Source organism: Canis lupus, chromosome 27 (genome assembly GCF_011100685.1).
Source record: "Canis lupus familiaris isolate Mischka breed German Shepherd chromosome 27, alternate assembly UU_Cfam_GSD_1.0, whole genome shotgun sequence".
Classification (NCBI taxonomy): Eukaryota; Metazoa; Chordata; class Mammalia; order Carnivora; family Canidae; genus Canis; species Canis lupus.
The window spans coordinates 17,600,255-17,624,590 of NC_049248.1; the positions used below are offsets into that span (position 1 = coordinate 17,600,255).

The 24,336-nt window shown below is 36.1% G+C and overlaps 1 protein-coding gene and 1 long non-coding RNA gene across 9 annotated transcripts in view; one reads left to right on the forward strand and one right to left on the reverse strand.

Moving 5' to 3' along the window:
* The window catches only part of PIK3C2G (phosphatidylinositol-4-phosphate 3-kinase catalytic subunit type 2 gamma), a 365,888-nt gene that overhangs the window by 253,417 nt on the left and 88,135 nt on the right, over positions 1–24,336 (forward strand). For all 8 annotated transcript variants that reach the window (XR_005379904.1, XR_005379905.1, XM_038576933.1 and 5 more), the window contains 2 exons: positions 10,007–10,163; positions 17,449–17,558. Coding sequence is in view for 6 of the 8 variants with exons in the window: in XM_038576933.1 (XP_038432861.1) it covers positions 10,007–10,163; positions 17,449–17,558 (267 nt within the window). In the remaining 2 variants the exon portion in view is untranslated. The remainder of the gene's footprint in view (positions 1–10,006; positions 10,164–17,448; positions 17,559–24,336) is intronic.
* Positions 117–23,972, reverse strand: LOC111092748. Its single transcript, XR_005379917.1, has 3 exons — positions 23,789–23,972; positions 13,048–13,149; positions 117–460 (listed from the first exon to the last, which is right to left on the reverse strand). It is a non-coding gene; the product is annotated as an uncharacterized LOC111092748 (long non-coding RNA).

A 24,336-nucleotide genomic window follows, 5' to 3' on the forward strand; every position in this document is an offset into this window, starting at 1 on the left:
AGCAATATATTTTATGTTACTATATTTCCTGGGGATAAAACCATCTGAAATTCATGAACTTAATAATAATAATTTCAATAGTAAAAATAAAATGTACCTTCTTACTGAGTCCCACATTTCAATTCAGGGTACAAATACATATTCAAACACTTGAGTCCAAAGTTTGGGACTAAAGTTTATGTCCATTTACTAACATTATCAGTTGCACAAATGAATACCAAATGAAAAATTACTATAAAAAGAAGAAATATATATGTTCACAGAGCCCAGCAGACAGATTCTGTTGTGAATACTTCATAGTGTTCTCTATCTTTCCATTTCACTCTCCAGATCCCCTCCCTCCAACAGCAACATTGAAATAGGTAGCTCTTCTCACCTTACACTGGATTATCATTGGGACTGGCAGAAAGTAAGCACTCCTTAGTGTGATGCTGCCTCATCTGGGTTAGGGGATCAGATTCTAAAAGAAATAGTCAAAATTACCCTTTTAAGCCTCATAAATACTTGATATGCATCAGCTAATTCATCCCCCAGGAACTTTTTGAGGTAGCTGTTGTTATTTTCTTTAATTTATAGATCAAGAAAGACAGAGAGAAGTCTTAGTTGTTATAACCTGTCCAAAATCATGCACAGTAGGTGGTGGGACCCTTGGGAAGATGCCATGTGGGAAACCAATACTCTCATTTCTCAATAATCCTGCATTTAAGGCCATGATATATATTAAATTAGTATCTTTAACAACTACAATCAAATATGTTGCAAAATGATTGCACTGTGAGAGGCATTCACAAACTAAGACCACGTGTTAAAGTAGCAGGGCCACTCTCCCATCTATGGGCAGTGTGCTCTCTTATGGGTGAAAACACAGGCACAATTGTCATTCTTTTAACATTTTTTTCTTACATTTAAAAAAAGCCATCTAGGGGATCCCTGGGTGGCGCAGCGGTTTAGCGCCTGCCTTTGGACCAGGGCGCGATCCTGGAGACCCGGGATCGAATCCCACGTCGGGCTCCCGGTGCATGGAGCCTGCTCCTCCCTCTGCCTGTGTCTCTGCCTGTGTCTCTGCCCCTCTCTCTCTCTCTCTGCGACTATCATAAATAAAAAAATAAAGAAAGCCTTTAAAAAAATAAAATAAAAAAATAAAAAAAGCCATCTAATAGGAATAACTAAGAGATGTTAAATGCTTATGGGATGTGACTAGTTTTCAGAGCCCACCAAGGACTGTTTTATTGAATGTCAGATGGCCAAGACCACCCCGAACTGTTGGGATGAAGCCCAGTGATATTATCTGGATTGTATAATTCACATTTGAGGAAGTTACTTCTGTGAATTATGATGTCCTTAAATAGCTTATGTGCTCAATACTTTAAAATTGAACATCATTCATTTTTAAAGTACATACATATTTGCTTAAGGAACAGAACAATAAATGGAGGACCTCTCATTTTAAGGATATAGCACCTCAGCTATTTCAGAGTGCATCCATTACAATTAGGACACTTGGTCTTTTTCCTTATAAGATATATTTCAGAATAGGGCAGTCTCCCCTGTGAGCACCAGTGATATTGAGAAGATTTCAAGATTTCAAGAGGAAGTACAACAATAGCAGGACTTTGAAGAAGGGGTGAGATTAGCAGGAAAAAGAAAGAAAAAGCCTGTATCTAACTGTAGAGTTCTGTGAATAAAAGTGCAAAGGCAGAAGATAAGCGTGTGCAATAACGCACTCATCTTTCTCTGTGCCACACCACAGCATCCAAGGGCTATAAGAAACCATCGACACTACAGGACAAGCGTTGTCCCCATTTTCAAATAGGCTGTCCTCACAGCCCAGCAATCCCACAACACTTCTGTGGCCATCTTACCATTTCATGTTCCACAACAATATGTACTTTATTCTTGTAGGATGAACCTCAGATCCCTCCTATCCATTATTCCTCTCTCCCTACTTTATTTAGATATACAATCACAGCTCCTACTTTACTGGGGAAATAGAAACAGTAATAGGGCCAGATTTTCTACTCAATACAAAACTTACAAACTAAAAAAATAAAATAAAATAAAATAAAATAAAATAAAATAAAATAAAATAAAATACTTACAAACTTAATTACATCTTAATTATGTAAACTTCTTCCTTCCTGTTAGATTTTTTTCCTTCTAAAGCCAATCCCTCCATCTGTGCTTTGCAGCCATTTCCTCTCACCTTCTATCATACATTATACTATCAATAATTCATTTTTCCTTGTATATTTATCCTCTCTCCTTAAATAATCCTTTTAAATACCCTTGTCTCTCCAAAGTTTAAATAACCTTGCTTCAAATGCCCAGTTTCCATGCCACTTTGCTGATCACAAACTTCCTGAAAGAGTTGTCTAAATTCTTGACATCTTTTCCTTACCATTCATTCCATAACCACTTCGATCTGACTTTATTCTTTATTAGATGATAAGATCAGAGGCATCTGGGTAGCTTTGTTAGTCAAACGACTGACCCTTGATTTTGACTCAGGTCTAGATTTCAGGGCTCTGGCATTGAGCATCAGGGAGTCTGCTCGAGATTCTCTCTCTCTTTTTGCCCCTTCTCCTAGCTCTCTCTCTCTAATATATAAATAAGTCTTTTAAAAACTGGTAAGGTGAACAGCGACCTATGTATCATTTAATTCAACGATATCCATTCCTCATTTCACCTGATTTATCAGCAGATTTCAATGGTGTTGACATCTCTCTCCTTCCTCAAAATACCTTTCCATTTGCCTTCTGGAATAGATCGTTACTCTCTGGTTTTTCTCCCCTTCTCAGTATCCAGTGCAGGAGGTTCCCTTTTGCCATGCCACTAAATTTTAAATTCCACAAGACTCATCTTATTCCTCTCCTCTTAACCTTCTGCAGTCTCCACCAAACTGGTATCAGTCACACTCAAGGTTTCTATCAATATCAATATTTAGACGACCCATACAAATTTTAATTAAACATTTTATTTTGAGATAATTGTAGATTCACATGCAGTTGTAAGAAATAATACAAAGAAATCCCATGTACCCTTTGCCAGTTCCCCCAACAGTAGCATCTTATGATAAGTATCACAGTATCATGACCAGGATATTGAGATTGATAGAGTCCAGATGCAGAGGAGTTTTAAAGCCCCTAGTATCCTTTGTTGCCTTTTTATGGTCATATCCACTTTCTTCTCGCCCTTGTCCCCCTCCATCCTTATCTCTTAACAACCACTAATTTGTTCTCCATTTCTATAATTTTGTCATTTCAAGAATATTATGTAAATGGAATCATACAGTATGTACCCTTTTGGGATTGCCTTTCTCACACAGCATAAACTTTTGGAGAATCACCCAAGCTGTTCTGTGTATCAATAGTTTGTTCCTATTATTGACAAATAATGGTCCATAGTATGGATAAACCACAGTTTAATTATTCACTGATTGAAGGACATCTGGATTATTTCCAGTTTCTAGGTATTACAAATAAAGCTGCTATGGGGGTGCGTGGGTGGCTCAATCAGTTAAGCATCTGCCTTCAGCTCAGGTCTTGATCTCAGGATCCTGCAATGGAGCCTCGCACTGGTTTTCCTGCTCAGTGTGGAGTCTTCTCCCTCTCTCTCTCCCTCTGCTCCTATCCCCCTACCATTCATGCTCTCTTTCAAATAAATAAACGAGATCTTAAAAAAAAAAAGCTTCTATAAACAGTCATGTATAGGCTTCTCTGTGAATAGAAATTTTCATTTCTCTGAGACAAATTCCAAAAGCATAATTGCTGGGTTGCATGGTAATTGTGCTGTGGGAAACAAAAGCAAAAGAAAAATTAAATTTTCTAACTACTTACAGCCCTTTGACAAGTCCTTGAAACAGGCAGGGTGACATTCCTCTAGCAGCTCAGCTGCCTCGATGTTAATACTTTGCTAAGGGCAAAAAGCAATTTAGCTTAACAGTATCCTGATACCCTAGGATCCTGTAAGTCTACTTTTAACATATAAAAATTCCTTTGGAAACTTCCTTTATCTTTACCCTCTAAGATATACATTGGTAATCAACTCTCCAGCATATGGCCCACTGATATACATCTAAAGGATCTCATGACTAGGGTCTTACTAGATAGTAATAAGTGACCTTTTCCTAACAAAACCAACCCCCTTAAGGTCCTGGAAGCCTGGCTTCCAAAATCCCTTAGAGACTTACTCTATCCCTGACCCCCTCCTAACTTGAAAGTATATAATCGGCCATTCTTCATGACCACAGGGCAGCTCTTTCTGCCCACAGGTCCCATCCCCATATTTTAATAAAACCACAGTTTTGCACCAAAGACATCTCGAAAATTCTCCGTACTCCAACCATTTTCTATATCAGTTGCATGTTGTTGTTTAAGAAACTGCCAAGTAGTCTTCCCAAGTAGCTATATAGTATTTTATATTTCCACCATCAATGTATGAGTGATCCAGTTTCTCCGTATCTTTGCCAGCATTTGGTATTGTCATTAACATTTTACTTTAGCCATTCTGATAGGTATGTAGTGATATCTCATTTTGGTTTTAATATGCATTTCCCTAATAGCTAATTATGTTGAACATTCTTTCATGTGCTAATTTACCATCTGCATATCCTCTTTTGATGTCTCTTCATGTCTTCTGCCCATTTTCTAATTGTATTGCTTGATTTTCTTTTATAGTTAAAATTTGAGAACTCTTTATAGGTACTAGTCTTCTGCTAGCTATGTGGTTTGCAACTATTGTCTCCCAGTCTATAACTTGTCTTTTTATCCTCTTAAAAATTCTCTGCATAGCCCTAGATTTTCTTCTACATTTTTTCTAGAAGTTTTATAGTTTTACATTTTATCTTTAAGTTTATAATCCACTTTAAGGTAACTTTTATATTAGGTATGAAATTTAGGTCTATTTTTGCCTATGAATGTCTAGTTGTTCCAGTATCATCTGATCCAAAGCCTGTATCCTATCTATACTTTTGCACCTTCACACAAAAATCAGTTGGGCATATTTGTGTGAGTTTATTTCTGTTATTTATCCTAGTCAAATGTTCTATGTATCTATCCCTCCATCAACATTAGTTCCTTACTCAACTATCTAACACCATACATGGGATTGAGGTCCCTCATTTTAGCTTGGTGAGAATGGAACTTTAGTCTCCCTTTGAAGCCTTCGCTGGTGGGTGGGAGAGTGAAGTCACATTTTATTTTCTGCAATATTTGGCTGGAGTAAAATGGTTATTGTCTAAACATTTTCTGTCTCATTAGGCCACCCCCTTCCTGGGCCTTTGGCTAGAAAGAGCAGGCTTTTCTTGGCACATTTTTTTGTCTGCACCCACTGGCATTTCCAGGTTGCCAGCTTCTTAAACTCTATGTTTGGAACACATGTAGCAAAAGAAAACCCAGAGAATTCACCACCATGTTGTTTCTTGAGTCCTGAGGTCCTTATGTAGTCAAAGTAGAAATGTGACTCACAAATTTTACCTCCTGGCTAGACCTTTTCTTTGCGGTTTGGAAATAAGTATCACAATACTTCATTGTCATCTGCTTCTGTATGTCTCAAAGATACCTCAAATGTAACTTGTTCAAAGCTGAACCCACTCTGAATGTTGCACTATAATCAAATCGCACAAGACAAAAATTTAAGGCTATTCTTCACACTCTTCTCCTTTTTCATTTTGAACCATATGAATTCCTCCTGATTTTTGATTCAGAATATTTTTTGTCTTCCCACTTCTCTGTTTGCATGCCACAATCTAATCTGAGCTATGCTGATATCTAATCAAAATCTTCTGCAGAAGTCTTGTCTAGAAGCAAGGTTTCCAAGACCTTTCTCACATACACCCTGCCTGTTTCAAGTCCTTCTCCATGTTAGAACTGGAGGGACCTTTTCAAAACACTATCATTATTATCAATATATTTTTATTGCTTTTAGGATATTTACTTTTAAAATGTTAACCTCACCTATAAGCCTTACATATAACTATTGTAGATGCTCAATAAATGTTGATAAATAACTATAGTACTCTAACATTTTGAGTACATGCCTCCCTAGCTAGATTGAAGTCACCTAATGGAGAGACATATCTTGAAATTTTATGCACCCTTAGTGCAATGGCAATGTGTAAATGTTTAATGACGATGAGTTTAGCATTCTAGTGACTTTATACAAGGATATTACCTCCTTATGTAAAGGGGAAGTTTATGCACAAGTAATAATGAACAGCAAATTATTAATTCTCCTGCTGTTTCCCATATCAAGTGAAGTTATTTGTCTCCTTAATAATTAGGATTCATTTATAACAGTAATATTCTTAAATTTCTCAAGTATTTATGCATTCTTAAAGTACTACTTACTTCTCACCTATATTGGAAATCTATAAAACATTATCTGTATTTTTACAGAATAATACTTTCAAAGAAGGACTGATTATAAGGCAATAAAAAGATTAACTTTCACAACAAAATGACAGAATTATAATAAATAAGATTGTTCACACTTCCTTCCCACATAAATGTTAAATTATCCCAAGTTTTTCACTGCATAAGCTATGTATATTTACCGCTGCATCCATTGCAGAGTACTATCAAAATATTGTTTGAGACATTAAGAATATATATAAAGGAAAGATAAAATAATGTCTCTTCCCTTGAAAATTACACAGATGATTGGGGGGGGGGAATGTAAGACAAATAAAAGACTCTAAAGAATGAAATATATTAGCTGTAAGGCTAAGTAAAAAGGCAAAGTAAGAGAGAAATCAGCAAAGGCTAGGTGAATTAGAGAAGACTTATTAGAAAAAAATAGGGTATTAGGTGAGAGACAAAGAGAGAAACATAGCCAGAAGCAGGAAACGATACAGGTAAAATGTACAGAAGCAAGAACAGGTAGAACTTAGGCAAATAATGGTAACACCACTAAACTATAAATAAAAGCAACAGGATAATCACAACAAGAAATTTCTGGTAAATGTGTTCAGCTATAAGTGAGGGATTTTCAGCATATAATTCAGAATGCAAAAACAGTATGGACTCCAAGAGATCAAATAGTTCCCAATCTTCTCTCTTGCCACAACTAATTTTTATCTCAAATTTATAAGTAATGCTTAAACTTCAGACACAGTCTATAATACATTACTTCTGTGACCTTGGATTAGGTTCTCATTTGAGTGAACTGATAAAGCACATCCCAGTTACGACTCCTACAGCTTGTAGGAATGGGATAGGATTCTGTTTCACATGTATAGCTTCTTTCCATTTACAAAAAATTTTAGTCTAAATCATTTTAAAAGTGGGTGAGAAGTGAGTCATGCAAATCATATAGAAAAAATGTAGCATTTTATTTTTTTGGACCCACTGAAAATTTAGATTATGATAATATTTAAACATAGCTAAGATTGAGTCCTTTGATATTATTATTAGTTTATGTTTTCTCTAACTTAGATATATTTTCTTTTGTGTATTTGATTTTCTGCTATGGTATTTCTTCATGGAAGGAGGAAATGTATTACCACATGAACTTGAGCAAAATTACAATAACTCTCTAAAAGAAATCCAGTTTGTCAAGCATATGGAAGAAAAACGCCGGTCTATCATATTTAGAAAGAAAATTTTTAGGAAGTTGTACAATTTAAGACCCTCAAAATTATTTCAAAAGTTCCATTCAATATAGTAAATTAGTATAAAGAGTAGGAAAAAATTAGGAAATTTTTGTACGTAAAAAATATTTTTTTATGATTATGGAAGTCTGGGATATTGCTAAAACTCTACTAAAATGTTAGCGATAGTGATGACTATCGTGTGTGAATGTTATATAAAAAGTGCTACCAAATTCAAAGGTCCACTTAAGGATTCTTGCAAAGAGTTTACATGGAGTTGCTGGGAGCAAATTAAACCTTGAAGGAAGGAAGGAAATTTACTGGCAGCACTTTTGAAGAGAGACGGAGATTCAACTATGACAAGATTCAGCTCTGAGAACCCATTTATTTGTTATTAGTTTGAGGACTAATACTAGTATTTAACATTTGTTGAAGGCTCACTATGTGCCTGACTGTATTCTAACACTTTCATAGGCTTTCACCCACATAATCTTCTTAAAAGTCTCAGATCAAGGGCCCTTGGCTCCTTTTTACCGAGGAGGAAATTAAGGCATGGAGAGGACAAGTAACTTGCCCAGGATCACAAACGTAGTAAGTGCTAGAACATGATTGAAACATGGCAGGCAAGGGCCTGCACTCTCTGCCTTCTGCATAGAGTTTGTAATCATAGCAATTCACAAACTTGTAGCCATCTCTATGTGTCAGGCATTTGTGCACATTTTTTAATCTTCACAGCAATTCTAAGAACTATGTATTACTTACCACCTCAGAAATGAGGAAATTAAAAAACAGCAGGTCCAGGATTAGAACCCATGGTGTATTTCCTGTTTTCCTGATTTCAGCTTGGCTAAAATAAAGGGCTGTAAAGTAAACTCATAGACTATAGATTGAATAAATCAATGAAGGCCAAAGATAAAAGAATTTGAGGCAAAAATTTTAAAATTTGGAACTGATTCTTAGGATCATTCCTAAGTACTGAGGTGCTCAATAAACTTTGCTGAATGAATGAATGACTGAATGAATGAATATAACGATATTGTTACACTAGCTTCCCCTCCAGGCAATAGTAGTATGGATCACTAAGATAAAAATTAAAATAAAATAAAAATAAAATGACATAATCACAATCAAACAGATGCAGATTATTTATTTTCTTCAAAATACTTGCCTATAATCAGATTCTACTGCTCCAGATCAGCTACAAAATGCCTGGGTTGTAGCTTTCTGATTTGAATATCCTTCTGCGAGGTCTTAGTCAGATTAGCAAGATTTTCCACTTTATTATATTTTTATTCAGATGCTAAGCATATAACAATAACGAACACAATCATTTTTTATTTAAAAAATAAATCATTAAGAAGCTTTCTCAATAGTCCATGACTTCTTTCAATTATTGCTTAGTCTAAACTTAATTATATCTAGGTTGCTAGGCTCAACTTTTAAAATGTTTTATTTCAATTCTTTCAAAAATCTTTACTTTTAAACCAATGTTTTACCCAAAACTGTATTCCTATTTCAAATGTTTCTAGAGGACCTTAATCCAAATCAGTATCAACACTTTGTCTCATCGTTATTCTTCACATCACAGCAAAGTGTTTTCAGTCTTTCTTCTGCTAATCTCTTAGAAATGCTCTTGCTTCACATTGAGTCTCTTCATGTCTCAAAGAACATAAAAGAAAATGACAAAAATAGAGAAAACAGGATCATTTCTCTGGTCCTTTGTTTTCCTAATTTTTTCAAACTTGGGACTATGGAAGGCAATATTATTTACGTACCAACGTGGTTTGCTCATATTTCCTTCTTTCTGATCAATATTTTTATTGCGCATGTATGAAATGAAATACAGCTGCCTCTTTTTTCCCTTATAAAGCTATGAAAGTGAATTTAATTTTTTTTTCATAGATTGCCTTCTGAATTTGTCATTACGTATCTTAGCTATTACTGGAAACTTTTTCCCTAGAGTCAATACCTTCTAAGAAAAAAAGGAAAAAAGAAAAAACTTAATAAAAAAAAAAAACAGCATAAGGTCAAATACATGATCTGTTCTATCATTTTAAAATTTAGGAGTAATTTAGTAAAATGGTTTCTGTAAAATCACCTTTGCTATTAATTGATCTTACATTAATTTTTAATGGATAATATTTTTATCAAATATAACTTGGAATTAAATGTTTGAGACCATATAAATCTATGTAAAGTAACTTGTTCTTCCTTCTCTGTTGCAGCCCAGCTAGGGTATTCAAAACCTACAATTAGCAAGTTTCTTCAGCTATTCCATAAAGGAGGTGGTTCCATTCCTTAGAGCAGAGAGTAAATAACATAAAATATCCAAATGAAAATAAGTTATTGTAACTGCCTAATTGAATCTGCACACCATTTCTCCTCCTGCTTATGGCTGCTATTGTTTGTGGTTTGTAGGGACCGAGCACCTTTTATTTTTACTTCAGAGATGGAATACTTTATTACAGAGGGTGGGAAAAATCCACAGCATTTCCAAGATTTTGTGGAGCTTTGTTGTCAAGCTTATAATATTGTCAGAAGGCACAGTCGACTGCTCTTGAACCTGTTAGAAATGGTAAGTCCCTTGGGGAAATAACAAAAGTAATAAACTTCATTTATGTCTCTCTTTCAGTAGTCTATTTTTGCTAATGGCTTGGCATTCCCCAAAGAGCTATTCAAACCAGAAAGGAATGAACAAACTAAAAGTACCATTGTACAGCTTATAAACACATTTCTTAATAATTCATCCCATTAGTTCACAGTTATCGTCTCAAACATTTCTATTCACAATAATATTGATGTATTCAGGGGTTATCTCAGTATATTTTGTTTAAAGATTAAGGACAGTAATTTAGAATATTGTATGAGTTGTATTGTGCAAAAGTACTTTAAAAAACACTGTCTCATTTACACATTATAGCAATCCAATGATGTAGACACCAGGTAAGGATTTTTCCTGGCTCCCCTTCAAGTCTCTGCCTTTTTCCAGATTTAGAAATGGGCTCAAAAATATAAGACAGCTTCCTAGCAACTCAACTCGAGAGTAGTACATTTAGTGATGTACATTGGGTCTACTGAGTCATGCTCCCACATGCTCTCTGTTGACTTACAGTAGAAAATTCAAGTTTCATTCCACTGTCTAATGTTAAAGAGATGGAGACCAGGTAGACAGGGTGAGAGGAGAGAGATCTGATAGAAATATCTTCTGGGAGAAGGATGAGGTGATGCCTTTAGGTAACATACATACACACTAGTAATTGAAGCAAAATGTAGGAGAGAAACACACCTTTGGTAAATCAGTATACCATGGAGTCAATGCCATCATAAAAATTAGCTGGTTTCGAACCTTCAGATGACAATAATTCTCCTAGATGCTATTAAGGGCACAGACTTCTTAACTCTAAGACAATGCTGCTTATCTATCAAATCTCATCTATCAAATGGAAATAATAGCATCTACCTTATAGGATTGGTGAATAAATGGCCTAATAGTGATTGTTTTGCATGAACATTATACTAAGTGCCTTATGTGTATTAATTGATTTATATTTCATAATAACCCAATTAGATAATTAGATCCTTATTAATCCAAAAGAGCACTCTCCAATAGAGTATCCTCTACTCATGTGTGATTATTTAAATTTATATTAATTAGTATTAACTAGACTTTAAAATATAGCTCCTCACTCTCACTAGCCACATTTCAAGTGTTCAGTAGCCACATGTGGCTTGTGATACCATATTGGACAACACAAATATAAAACATTTACAACGTTACAGAAAAGTTCTATTGGGTAGTGCTGAACAAATGTTGACCTTGTTACAATGAAGATTTGATTAGATCCTTATTTTAACTTTCAAACAACATATGCACCTTACCCTGTCTTAAAAAATAGATAGTTTCAAAATTATAAACATGTAGTCTTTCATATATAAGGATACTTTGGTTTATGTGTTTACTGGATATATAAAGTTTTGCCCATCTCCAGAATTTTCAAGTTGGCTATTCCAATAATAGCCAATGATGATTCACATTGGTAGATTTGCATTCTATCTCTCAATTTTTTAAGCCATACTGCAATTATGAGATGGCTTATGGTTCATAATCTGTGTTCATACCACAAAGGAAACTCTATAAGGACTAACTCTGTGACCTTTATTTACATATAAATATCTAGGTAGTATCATTCCAATAATCTCTTGGGCTTTAACAGGCTCTAAATCATGAATCCATGAGTTCATGAGTACTTAACTGTATGCCAGAAACTGTGAGGATACATTAACTTATATGACCCAGGCAGCCTTAAAATTTTCAATATGATAAGGAAGATAAAATTCGTGTACACAGTAAAATGAGGTATTCAGCATTTCTAAATGTCTGTAATGTTATAAATAACAGCATATAAGGAGTAAGTGCCATATTCTAACAACTACTTGAACCAGTCACAGACATTATAAAAATAAACCCATAGTAGAAAAGCACAACTACAGATTATGCTATTTCTCAGGAGACACTAAAATTATGCTGAATAACAAAAGTGAACATATCAAAATAATGTGAAAGGACAGCTTTTTGAAAAAACTTGATTGATGGGATCCCTGGGTGGCGCAGCGGTTTGGCACCTGCCTTTGGCCCAGGGCGCGATCCTGGAGACCCGGGATCGAATCCCACATCAGGCTCCTGGTGCATGGAGCCTGTTTCTCCCTCTGCCTATGTCTCTGCCTCTCTCTCTCTCTCTCTCTCTCTGTGACTATCATAAATAAATAAAAATTAAAAAAAAAAACTTGATTGAGAAAGCTATTGGTGGGCTTTTTTTTTTTCCTGTTTAATAAACTTTTCTACCTACCTAGACACAAAACTTTTAGCACATGCATCATATAAGATAATTATTAAAGTAAAGAGTTTAGGGGCATCGGGTGGCTCAGTCGGTTAAAAATCTGACTCTTGATTTCGGCTCAATGGTCATGATCTCAGGATCATGAGATTAAGCCCCATGCAGACTCCACATTGAGCAGGATGCCTGCTTAAGATCCTCTCTCCCTCTCCTTCTGCCCCTCCCCACTCATTTACATCCACGTGCTCTCTCCCTAAAACAAAACAAAACAAAACAAAACTATAAAGAATTTATATAATGTTATTTTATTTAAAGAAGTAGATGGTGTTTTAATCAAGTACTGAAGTAATTTTTCATAAAATAATATTAAAATCAAAGATTGAAGGTTTCTGTTACATCATATGCCCAGAAAATCTCCCTGTGTTCTAATTATTCAAGTCTTGACTTTTAGACTAAGGAGGAAATTTTGGCAGTAAAGAGCACTAATTCAGATTAAGCAAATAATCTTAGATTTAGAGTCTCACAGAAATCGAAATAGACCAGAAGCAATGTGGACCAATTAGGCCAATGAAGAAACACATATCAAACAGTAGTATGTTATTCCCTCTGTTTCTGGTCATTTACCTCTCCAGTCTCTGCTTCTAAAGTTTCTTTCTTATGGGATTCTGTAGATAATCAAAGCATCAGTAAAGGTTTCAGAACCATGCTTTTTTCTGGGATAGATTCCTATAAAATAAAAACCGAATATAAATTTGTGAAAGATTACTTTCTACCCATGTGGATAATCAATATTTCCCTCAAATTCTCTTTCAAATTGACTTTTGCTGTATTAACTTCATTTAAAAGAACTCAACTTACTACTCCATGACCCAATTACAACTTGAGAAATAATTGACATGGGTCATAAATTCTACCTTCTGTGAATGGTCAATATCCAGGATTATGAGTCACAAGTGGTTGTCATGTCTACTACGGGGTTAATGCCTCATCCCTTCTTGAGAGCAGCATATTTCCAGATATCCACAGTCCTTTTTATTTACTCCTGGGAGAAGCAGGGAAAAAATAATCCATGAAATTCTCATCTTGCTTAAAAGCAAAACATCTGTAGGAGACCCAAGAGTGTTGCTGGCTGAATTCACTAACATAAAAGCCTGTATTTCATCAGCTTTTCTCTCATTAAAAAATCAATATCAGCTATTATGGAAGGCTCCCAAAGAACACAAGGACCATTCACCCAGTTTAAAATGTTTATCACACCCATTATTATATCAGATATTTCCCAGAAGAAATCTTTCTAACTGCTCTATGTGGTGGCAGAGTATCTGCTTCCCTAAGCATAACTATCAAAATAGATTTGGACTTAGGAGGAGAACAGAAGTGAAAATTTAAAAGTGTCCCTGTCCTTTAAAAGGGACTTACCTTTTTATCATCTATGTCTGTTCATTACTTATACAAGCCTAGCCACCCTTTCCCTTTCCTATTGCCCCAATTCAAGCTATTACCCATGTAATCTAGGCTAAGCGGTACTTGAACCATATCTCTGTGAGTCAGAGAACAGAGAGGTCTAGATGGACCCTGGTGTGAAGTTATTCTTACTCCAATGGCAGAGTCATGATACTCAAAGCCTCCTCTCTGAGGAACAGAGCACATCAACAAAGAAAAGTAAAGTTGTACTTGTTTTCTTTAATCAACTACATAACAAGGAGAGTGCTTGGTTCACCTACTTTGAAGCCATCTGCATTTGGCAGTTGGTGTATAATGGGGGCGGGGGGGAGAAGGAGTAAGCATAGGGTGTACTTCCCAAGAAAATGTTTGACAGAGTTCTAAGCAAGCAGATGTGAATTCTGAGCATCTAGAGAAACCAGAAAGCAATTCAGATTTAGGGAAGAAGTCTGTTCTTAGCAAATGGACAACCACAGTCAGATAAAGGAGAAACTTTCTCAATAAGTACACAGATGTCTTTAAAACTCTAAGTACAGAACCAAAAAGATAAAGCCTAATCTAGACTTTAGTTGCTTTCAGGAATATTCCTCTCTATGGTTGATTTTAAGTTTAGTAGTCAGAGTTGAACTTGCTACTTACAGGCTTTCAGTGCCTAACAAGGCCAGGCATTTTTTTCATTCATTCATTCATGCATGCATGCACGCATGCATTATTTTACAGATATTCATTGAGTTCTATTTACAAGGCACAATGCTTGGTGACATAAACAATTTAACATCAAATAAAAACTCAGTTCCTGTCTTCAAAGAAGTTAAAATCAAATGTAACAAACATGTGAACAGAACATAGTAAAAGTGAGGCAGCAATAAGTGTGAAAGAGGGGTGACCAAGATAAGATTGCTGTACAGAGAAAGCAGTAATTAAATCTTATTAAGAGGCCCTATAGTGCTTCTAGAAGAAAAACATATTTAAGCTGAGATTTCAAAAATAATTTCAATAGATAAGGAGGGAGAGAAAAAGAAGCCTGGCTGAGAGAAAAATACACATATGGATAGAGGCTCAAAGAGCATGTACATGATATGTATTGGAAATAGAGGTAATTAAATGTACCTAGATTGTGGTAGAAAGGAAGATCTATATAGACAATAGATGAAGTAAAAGGTCATAGTTAGATTATAAAAGACATTTATGAACAGGATGAGGATTTTGGACTTTGATATATAGACACCTGAGAACTCAGAAGTTTCTTTGCTTCTGATGAAGAGAGTACCATCCTCTAGCTTGGATTTTAAAAAGATAACTCAGAAATTATGTAATTAGAAGAGAGATTAGAGAACTAGAAAAAGGCTACTCAAGTTACCTAAGCAATTGAAGGTGAGGAGCTGAACTAGGACAGTAATTGCAATGGCAAGGAGAGTGAATACAGGAGACCGTTGAGGTGGTTGTTAGAATAGAATATAACTGGCATTGAGAATCAGGAAGAGAGAATCAAAGAACATACACAGTTCTTATTAGCTGGATAATGGTGGCAGTGTAAATGGAGCTATAAAACAGGAAAAAAGAGGAAAAGGTTATGGGAGAAGAGAATTTGCTTAAATTTAGATAGCACGAATTTTGATCACCCATAGGGAGAAGTAGTTAACACCTTTCCAGGACTACCCGAGCCATTTCATGGTTTTAATTACTATCTATGTGTTAATGACTCCCAAATCTATATTTACAGCTATACATTTTAGATCCCACCCAGCCTTCCAAATATAGCCAGTTAATCACCCAGTTTTCTCAACTCTACTTCTTACTTACATATATTTAAAATTAAATAACTTAACTTTTTTCTTTATTCTTAAACATTCTCCTAGTTTAGCTTTTTATTTGGCCTCACTTTAATCCACTTTCCACAAATAATGACGATCTCAAAACACTAGTTATTTTAATGACTGTTTAAAATTACTAAAAGAGCTTTCTCTTGCCTTTAGGATAAAGTTCAAAACTTTTACATTGCTGAAAAATCCTGCCCTACTTACCTCTTTAGCCCCATTTCTTGTCGCCCACCCACAAAATATCTTATGTTCCGGAAGCTCTCCTGGAGTTCTTTCTGTGAACTTATGAAAGATGTCTTGCTTCCCTCAGTATATCTCTAAAGGCTGCTCGCTCTGCCTGGATAGGCACAGTAGAAAAGGAGAAAAGTTTCAAATCCATTTTTTTCTCACTTGAACTTCATCAAGTCAATCACAATCTCACCTATCCTTCCTAACCATATTCTCATTTTATCCTTTATGTTTGGCATTAGCAGCATTGTTCTTAACTTCCCACTAAGTTGCCTCTATTCCAGAGCAGGAAATAATTTATCATCTTAGTCATAGAGGTACTGTTGAAATTCTCCTTCTCCTCCTCCTCCTTCTTGTGCTCCTCCTCCTCCTCCTTTTTTTTTCAAAGTTTAAATTTATTTCAGAAAAGATCTACTTTCTCTCAAAAAATTCTTTGTTTTGCCTATAATGAAAAAGAATATTATCCCTTCAGTCTACTTTATAATATTAACATAGTATGTTTCCAAAGGTGGGCAGAAAGAATATCTGAGCCTTTGTACAATTTTATCTTTAATTACTTTATTGTTTTAATAATCTTTAATAAATGGGGAAGCTGGGTGGCTCAGGGGCTGAGCATCTATCTGCCTTCAGCCCAGGGCATATCCTGGGGTTCCAGGATCAAATCCCACATTGGGCTCCCTTCAGGGAACCTCTTCTCCTTCTGCCTATGTCTCTTCCTTTCTTTGTGTCTCTCATGAATAAATAAATAAAATCTTTTTTTAAAATCATCTTTAGTAAATAGAATCACCACTTAACTAAGGAAAATTGTGTTTTTAGAGTATGATTCATAGAGTCATGAAAGAATGTAAGATTAAGAACCAGAGGGATGAGTTTTATTCTTTGTGCTTACACACCATTTGATCTGGACACTTACTTACACTTTTAGGGAGATTAAGTTATTCTTCTTTAAAATGGGTATTATGATATAATTTTTGTGTAATAATTTATAGTATATAAAGCCTTTTCTTATTCATTAGCAATTTGGTTGCCCCAGAACATATTGGGTATTCTCATCTCTACTTTAAAAAAGAAAATGGAGATTCAAAGAGGTTATAGAGATTTTTTTCATGATTATTCAGATTCTAAATAGTGGGTCCAGAAATTCTGACACTAGAACTAGTGTCCATCGTTCTATTATTCTACTGTCCAGTGCTAAATATGCCTCTTCTACAAGAAGATGAGGTGGGGATAATCATACTTCACTGGACTATGCTTACTTCACTGGACTATGATGAAGATAAAATTAAATTATTAATCTGCAAGCACTTCAACAACTCTTTGGTTCTTCTTATTATTATTGTTTTGTTGCTTCGGTTAGTAAATATAGGAAGTTTAAAAATCCATTCACGTTTACAAACTGAAAGGCATTGCTATATAACTTTTATATGCATTTATAGAATTAACCAAGTAAACTTAACCAAACTTAACTAAGTAAGATTTGTTTTACGTTTATTCTGAGTTTTTTTTTTAATTTTGTTTTGTTTGTTTTGGTAAGATGCTACATGCAGGATTGCCTGAGCTGGGTGGAATCCAAGACCTGAAATATGTGTATAATAATCTTCGTCCACAAGACACAGACCTGGAAGCAACAAGTCATTTTACCAAGTAAGATTAGCTATGAATATATGAGTGTGCATTTACTCATGTGTACAGACGTGTTTCACATTTGAGATGATTTCAGGGTGAATGATCATTGGTATAAAACTGTCATTTCTAGAACCAGACTATGTCTTCTTTCCCAAGGGACAGAAAAGGAGCAATGTGTATGTCTAGCAGAAGGCCTTAGTCCATGTTTCTGTAGCATGTTATTGTTTGCTACCCAGCCTCTTCATCTAATACATTGCTCAATAAGAGGTCACTAAAAAGAGCAAGGCTGACATAAATAGATTGGTTGTTCTACTTGAACTATGTCCAGGAAAACAATTTGGAAAAAGAGATTTATGATGAGATATGGATTTGCTACTTTCATCTCTAAGACAATACAAATATTGGAATATTTGGTAACTATCCTATTTTTAATCTATTTTTTATTAAGCAAGTCTGGGAAAACACTAATACACATCAAAGTAAGAGTCTGAGCAGAATACAGTGAATATTAATTGGACTCAAAATCATTGTCAAAAGGATAATACATTTTATAATAGAAGGTTCCTTTGAACTTCGATACTTGAATGGATCACACAATTGCTAGCAAATTTTGGGTGCTCAATAAGTGTTAGCCATAATTATTATCATAGTAAACAGTTTAAGTAGAGAAATACAGTGCTCTTTCCTGTAACTTCTTAATATCGAATCTTATTAGTCTACTTTTTAATTGTTCTGATACTTTTAACCAGAAATTTGTAAACACAGATTATACTTTTTTTAAATTGTATTTATTTATTCATGAGAGACACAGAGAGAGAGGCAGAGACACAGGCAGAGGGAGAAGCAGGATCCATGCAGGGAGCCCGACATGGGACTTGATCCCTGGACCCCAGGATTACATTCTGGGCCGAAGGCAGGTGCTCAACCGCTGAGCCACCCAGGCATCCCCAGATAATACTCTTTTTAATGAATGTATGTTTTGTCCTTCTGATGAAAATAGTATTTACCCCCCAATTATTGCTTTTTCTCCCCCCACCTTCCACAATGTACAGTGAGGACTCTCTATTACACAGGAATAATGAGAGTTAATTGGGACATCCTCATACTTGATAAATTTCACTTTCGCACAGAATCTCTGTTTTGTGAACTTTCAAGGATAGGCTGCCCTAGGAGTTGAGTAGCAATATGGCAGAATTATAGAAAACTAGAGCTGGAAAAGCCCTTACACTTTATTTATTCTGACAATAAATACGCAAATGGAGAAACTAAGATTCAAAGAACAAAGGCCTTGCCCACAATTAAAGAAGTAGTAAGAAACAGGGATCCCTGGGTGGCTCAGTGTTTGAGCTCCTCCCTTCAGCCCAAGGCCTGATCCTGGGGCCCCGGGATCGAGTCCCACATTGGGCTCCCTGCATGGAGCCTGCTTCTCCCTCTGCCTGTGTCTGTGCCTCTCCCTCTCTCTCTCTCTGTGTGTCTCTCATGTTAAATAAATAAAATCTTTAAAAAAAAAAAAAGGTAATAAGAAACAGAGCTAAGATTAGGGCCCATAGCTAGGACTGTAATCCCCTAGTCTAGGGTTTTTCAACATTCACATTGGAAACTATATGATGCCGTTAAGGAACACCAGGCAGAGCCCTTGCCAAAACTATACCTTCCTGCTACCTAATTTGTTTCTGAAATTCTACCATTAGGGATTCTTTAGTAGAGTCTGGTAGGTTTTTTGAGTCCTGAAAAAAAAAATGCCCTTTAATAGTAGAAGTTATCTCTGAAAGAAGGATTTATGTCCATTTAGAAAGCTTCAAATATTAGTTGACTATCATTTGTGACCAAAGACACTAGCTTGAAGATTTTTTTTAAGATTTTATTTATTTATTCATGAGAGACAGAAAGAGAGAGAGAGAGAGAGAGGCAGAGACACAGGCAGAGGGAGAAGCAGGCTCTATGCAGGGAGCCTGATGCGGGACTCGATCCCCGGTCTCCAGGATCATGCGCTAGGCTGAAGGCAAGTGATAAACCACTGAGCCACCCAGGTGTCCTGAGGATTTTCATAAATATTTCAGATCCCTGGTTTTATGGATAAGGGACTTTGAAGTTGCCTCAACTAACAGGGACAGAGGATTTGTGTGAGAAATCCCAAGGAAAAGCTAACAACCTGCATCAGGAAAAGCAGGAGGTCTTCTGTCCCAGAGGCTGGAAGGTCCTTCAGAGTCCAAGACAGCTCTGGGATCCCATCAACAGGAAAGAGCCTTTCACTCTATTTGCTCACCCCCCCGTCCAGTTAACTCCATCCTAAGTTCACATGGTACCAAAAATAGCCCTCTGGGTGGCCTATTCCATTAGGATCTGAGTGGGATACCTTTCTTTAAAGTGGGCAGCTGCACAACAGGTACAATGATTGATGTGTCAGTGGAAGCAGGTGGGGAGCTAAAGGAGGAGGATGAAAAGGTCCAGAAAAGGTAGAGATTGGAAACATGTGATTGGGCTAAAGCATGTGTTTGATGTGTCATTGTTTAGGCAGTTTATAAAATAATCCCTACTACCATTTAAAGCAAAGAAAAAAAAAAAACCCTATATATTGGATGAAGAAAAGCTCCTTCAGGCCCTGGTCACAGGAAAAAATGTAGATAGACTTTATTTGTCCACCAGAATTCCATCCCTTCACATTTCCTGACATCCAGATCTATAAAGAGAATAATTTTAGGTATGGGTGAGCTTGCCTATGTTGACTTATCTCCTCTTCCTATTCAAGTGATTGTGAACTAATATGGGAAGTAGATCTGAAGCCACTAATCTCCTGGCAGTGAGCTAGACCTCATTGTCTCACCCGCATATCTCTGCCAGTCTAATTTTCTCACTTTCAGATGTTATATACTATGTCCTGTTAATTAAACTTCTTTCTACAACTTTATGGTAAAAAAACTTGTTCTCCATTGCAGACCTAAAAGCATCTAGTCAACTAAATGAGGGCACATAATTTCTCTGTTCAATAATTGTCTTTGACTTGCCATTTCCGACCTCTTACTTTTCAGGACCTTATGATCTGGTTATCTTTATCAAGGTTTCCTTACCCCACCTCTATAATTCCCAAATGAATCTTCTTCTGGGTACATAACTTTCTTAATATATCCATCCCTCTTTTGTCTATTTAAAGCATCAGAAATGCTTCCAAAGAATCATAAAATTACTGGAATAGAGGAGGGAGTCTGATCTAACTTTCAGTTCTACCTGTCTCTTGAGATGCGGGACAACTAGTACCTCATCCATGAAGCCTTCTCAGATTATTTTAGTAGTGACTAGTCTTTTTTTCTATAATTCTATAGAACATGTACTATTTCATGCTATACTTAATTTATTACTAAATTACATGCTGTCTAGTATATCACCTTAATATACTAGTTGGTTATACCAGTTTCTCCCAATGAAAACAGGGGACATATTCCCATTTTTCCACTTTCAAAAATATCTGAATGTGAAACAACTTTTTATTCCCCTTGAAATATATTTAAAAGTTTAACAGAAAATGCTATGTAAACATCAGACATTAAGTTTATGAAAGTTATGAAACAATGGCTAACATTTAATATAGTACTTTTTACGGGTTAGGCACTGTTCTAAGTGCTTTTTTTTTTTAAAAGATTTTATTTATTCATAGAGACACAGGGAGAGAGAGAAAGAGAGAGAGAGAGAGAGAGACAGAGACAGAGACAGAGGCAGAGGGAGAAGCAGGCTCCATGCAGGGAGCCCAACATGGGACTCGATCCCAGATCCCTGGGATCATGCCCTGGACTGAAGGCGGCGCTAAACTGCTGAGCCACCGGGGCCACCCGAGATAATATCATTTTAATGTAAATTTTTAGATTAAGACATTGAGACCCCAGAGGGGTTAATTTACCAAAGGACATAGCCAGCTGTAGACAGAACCACAATGTATATCCAGGGGGTTATACTGTAGAATATGAGGTCTTAACCTCTACCCTGTGTGCTCAAAACCATCTCTCTCACATGCAGGCTTTTGGGATATGCTGCTTCATAAATCAGACCATAGTCTTTCCCAAGGTTCCTTATAGCCCACTTTGGCTACAGTTTGAACAAAGTAGATCTTTTCTCAGGCAATAATCCTCATATCCTGAATATCCCAAGCCTTGATGGAGGACAGGTGTCCCTTCCCAGGAGCATGATCTCTGTGCCATCACTAGGTGTTCCCTGGATGTTCCGTTTAAGAGCTGCTATAATTGCTGCCTTGGGGGACCACCATGGGATAATTTGACTGGTGACTCCAAGATAGTCACCTCTTTCCTTTCTGTGTTTTGACTCTTTACCAGATGCCTTAAACCTCTCTAATTTTACCCTTTTCTGCTGAAAAAGGAGATTTCTCTCATGGGAGCATGAGACTCACTCTCCTTTTAAATTCCAAGAGCCTGTCTCAATAGTATATTTTTTCCTATAATCTCAATTACATATCTTTATTTTTAGATATGGTTTAATGTATTTTGAGTTTGCCTTTCCTGTTCTCTAAGTTCCTTGGTAAACAAATGTAGGTCAAGCATTGAGGATCTTTTCTATCACACAGCACTGTCAAGACCCTGTTAGGGAGATTTGAGAAGCCTCAATTAATTGTGGCTGTGATTCTTAACCATTTTAAAAAGTTACTTAAGATCTCTCTATTATTTACATATTTACAGTTCTTACAACTGATTATAGAATATTTCTTTTGTCAACACTTAATGTATAGAGTGACTATATAAAAGTAGCCTGAATAATTAAAAACAAGAGTGGAGCTTTAAATGACATGATCCATATGGTTAAAATAAATGTTAAAAATTATGTGCACTTATTTACTTTTCTGTGTAAATAATATTATCTTAAGCTGTGTTCTCTGACATCACATGGATTTCAAAACTTAAGGAGGTACTTGAAGTGTAGACGTCAGTGCACATAACTTACCAAAAAAGAAATGAAGTTATATGATAGATCCAGCATTGGTCTTGGTACTTCAATGAGTGACATTAACTCCAATATACTTATGAGAGCTCTTGTATATTTAAAGTCCTTTTTCTCCTTGTTCTGACAGGCTAAAAGTGCTTTATGCTACTGGTTATTCTAATATTACCACTAAGATAGAAATAAAAATAAGAAAATCCACCCTTTACCACTGCCAGGCTCACAGATCTGGGTCGTGAATGAGGACTAAACCATCTGAGACATAGCATGTGTGGCTACTTTAAGCACCTTACTGCTGACTACAGTATTAGCATTAAGAGGCTGTCCTCTTGACATTGTTTGAGACTCCAAAGAAAGAAATGGCTTTCCTTCCTCTCCAAGAGAGTACGCTATTTATGAACAAGATCCTACCTCATTCTTGGATATTCACATTCAGGGTTAAGAGCTGATCATAAAAGTTTCAGAAAATGCTGTGCTCCACATAGCATTAAAAATTGTATTACAATTAATGGCATTTAGATGAAAATGAGAATAAAATTGGTTTACTGGCCACAAAGATTTTTCACAGCACTGCCAACTCCTCTCTGCTTCCCTTACTTTTTTTCCCACTCACCTTACAGCTGAGTGCTGTTGAATAGAATCAAGAAAGTCTCATGACTCAGTTCCTGCAAATTGATGCTCTCATGTAATATCTCTGCCGAGCCCACTGCTAGGCAACAAAGGCAACGATCCATTAAAATGCCGTCCAAATGGGTTATTTTAGAAATTTCAATCACTTTCAAACCTCAGGTTAGCTGTCCTTAGAAACAGATAACCTATTTCACAGACCAGACTGAGATCATTAAACATAAACTTCCCTGCCTACCTCCCCTCCCACATACAGATCATGCTTTTTCACTTCATCCATTTTCTGCTCCAAAATTGTGAGAGGAAATTTTCCATGTATTCCCAGATATTCCATTTGACCTGCCACAGATTCTTTGGTTTAGTAAGTGTAAGATCGCCTGCCCTTTGGCTAAAACTGAAGGCAGCTTGAAACTCCAAACTTAAAAAAAAAAATTATTTGTATTAGTGAAGTATTTTGGTAGCAAGAACCAAAAATACTATCTGATATCCTTAGAGAAAAGGGTACATATATGTACTCAAACTGTAACCTAACAAATCCCAGAAACCAATAGGACCTGGCTAGTTTCCAGTAGACACGTACCTTCTACTCTGTTTACTCTACCTATCATATTTTACCTCTTTGCCCATTGGCCAGTTTTCTCTAGTCTAAATTCCAGAGAAAGATGGTCTAGTTGACTTACCTAGTTGCCTTTGTTCCAAATGGATAGAACCCTTCACGCAGTCATCATGGATTCTGTTGCCTATTCTTTCACCTATCATGGGCCACTCCTTACAAAGGACAGCCTAGAGTTTCTTCTCTGAACTTTGAGCTTTAGAGAGAAGAGTTTTAGTAGTTATGAGAGGCCTCTGGACAGGCACAATGACTGTTTCAACAAGTACAACTATGAAACTACTAGAAATGTCGATGACCTCTGGAAAGAGTACTCCTGGACTCCTCATAACAGCCAGAATCTGTGAGCCACCGAGCGTGTGTAGACATAATACTAGCAACTCCCAGTGTTTCTGTCATTCCTCCTGAGATTATTCATGCCTACAGGGTGAGATGAGACCCTTTGTGCTCAAATGTCTCAAAACATAATTCAATGACCTTTTGTCTAGTTTATCCTCAGAATTGAGAAATAAAATATGGGAGAGGGATGCAGAATCCTGGATTCTTTTATCATTAAATTTTCTTTTTAATTTAACTTTATTTATTTATTTGATAAAGAGAGAGAAAGAGAGCATGCGC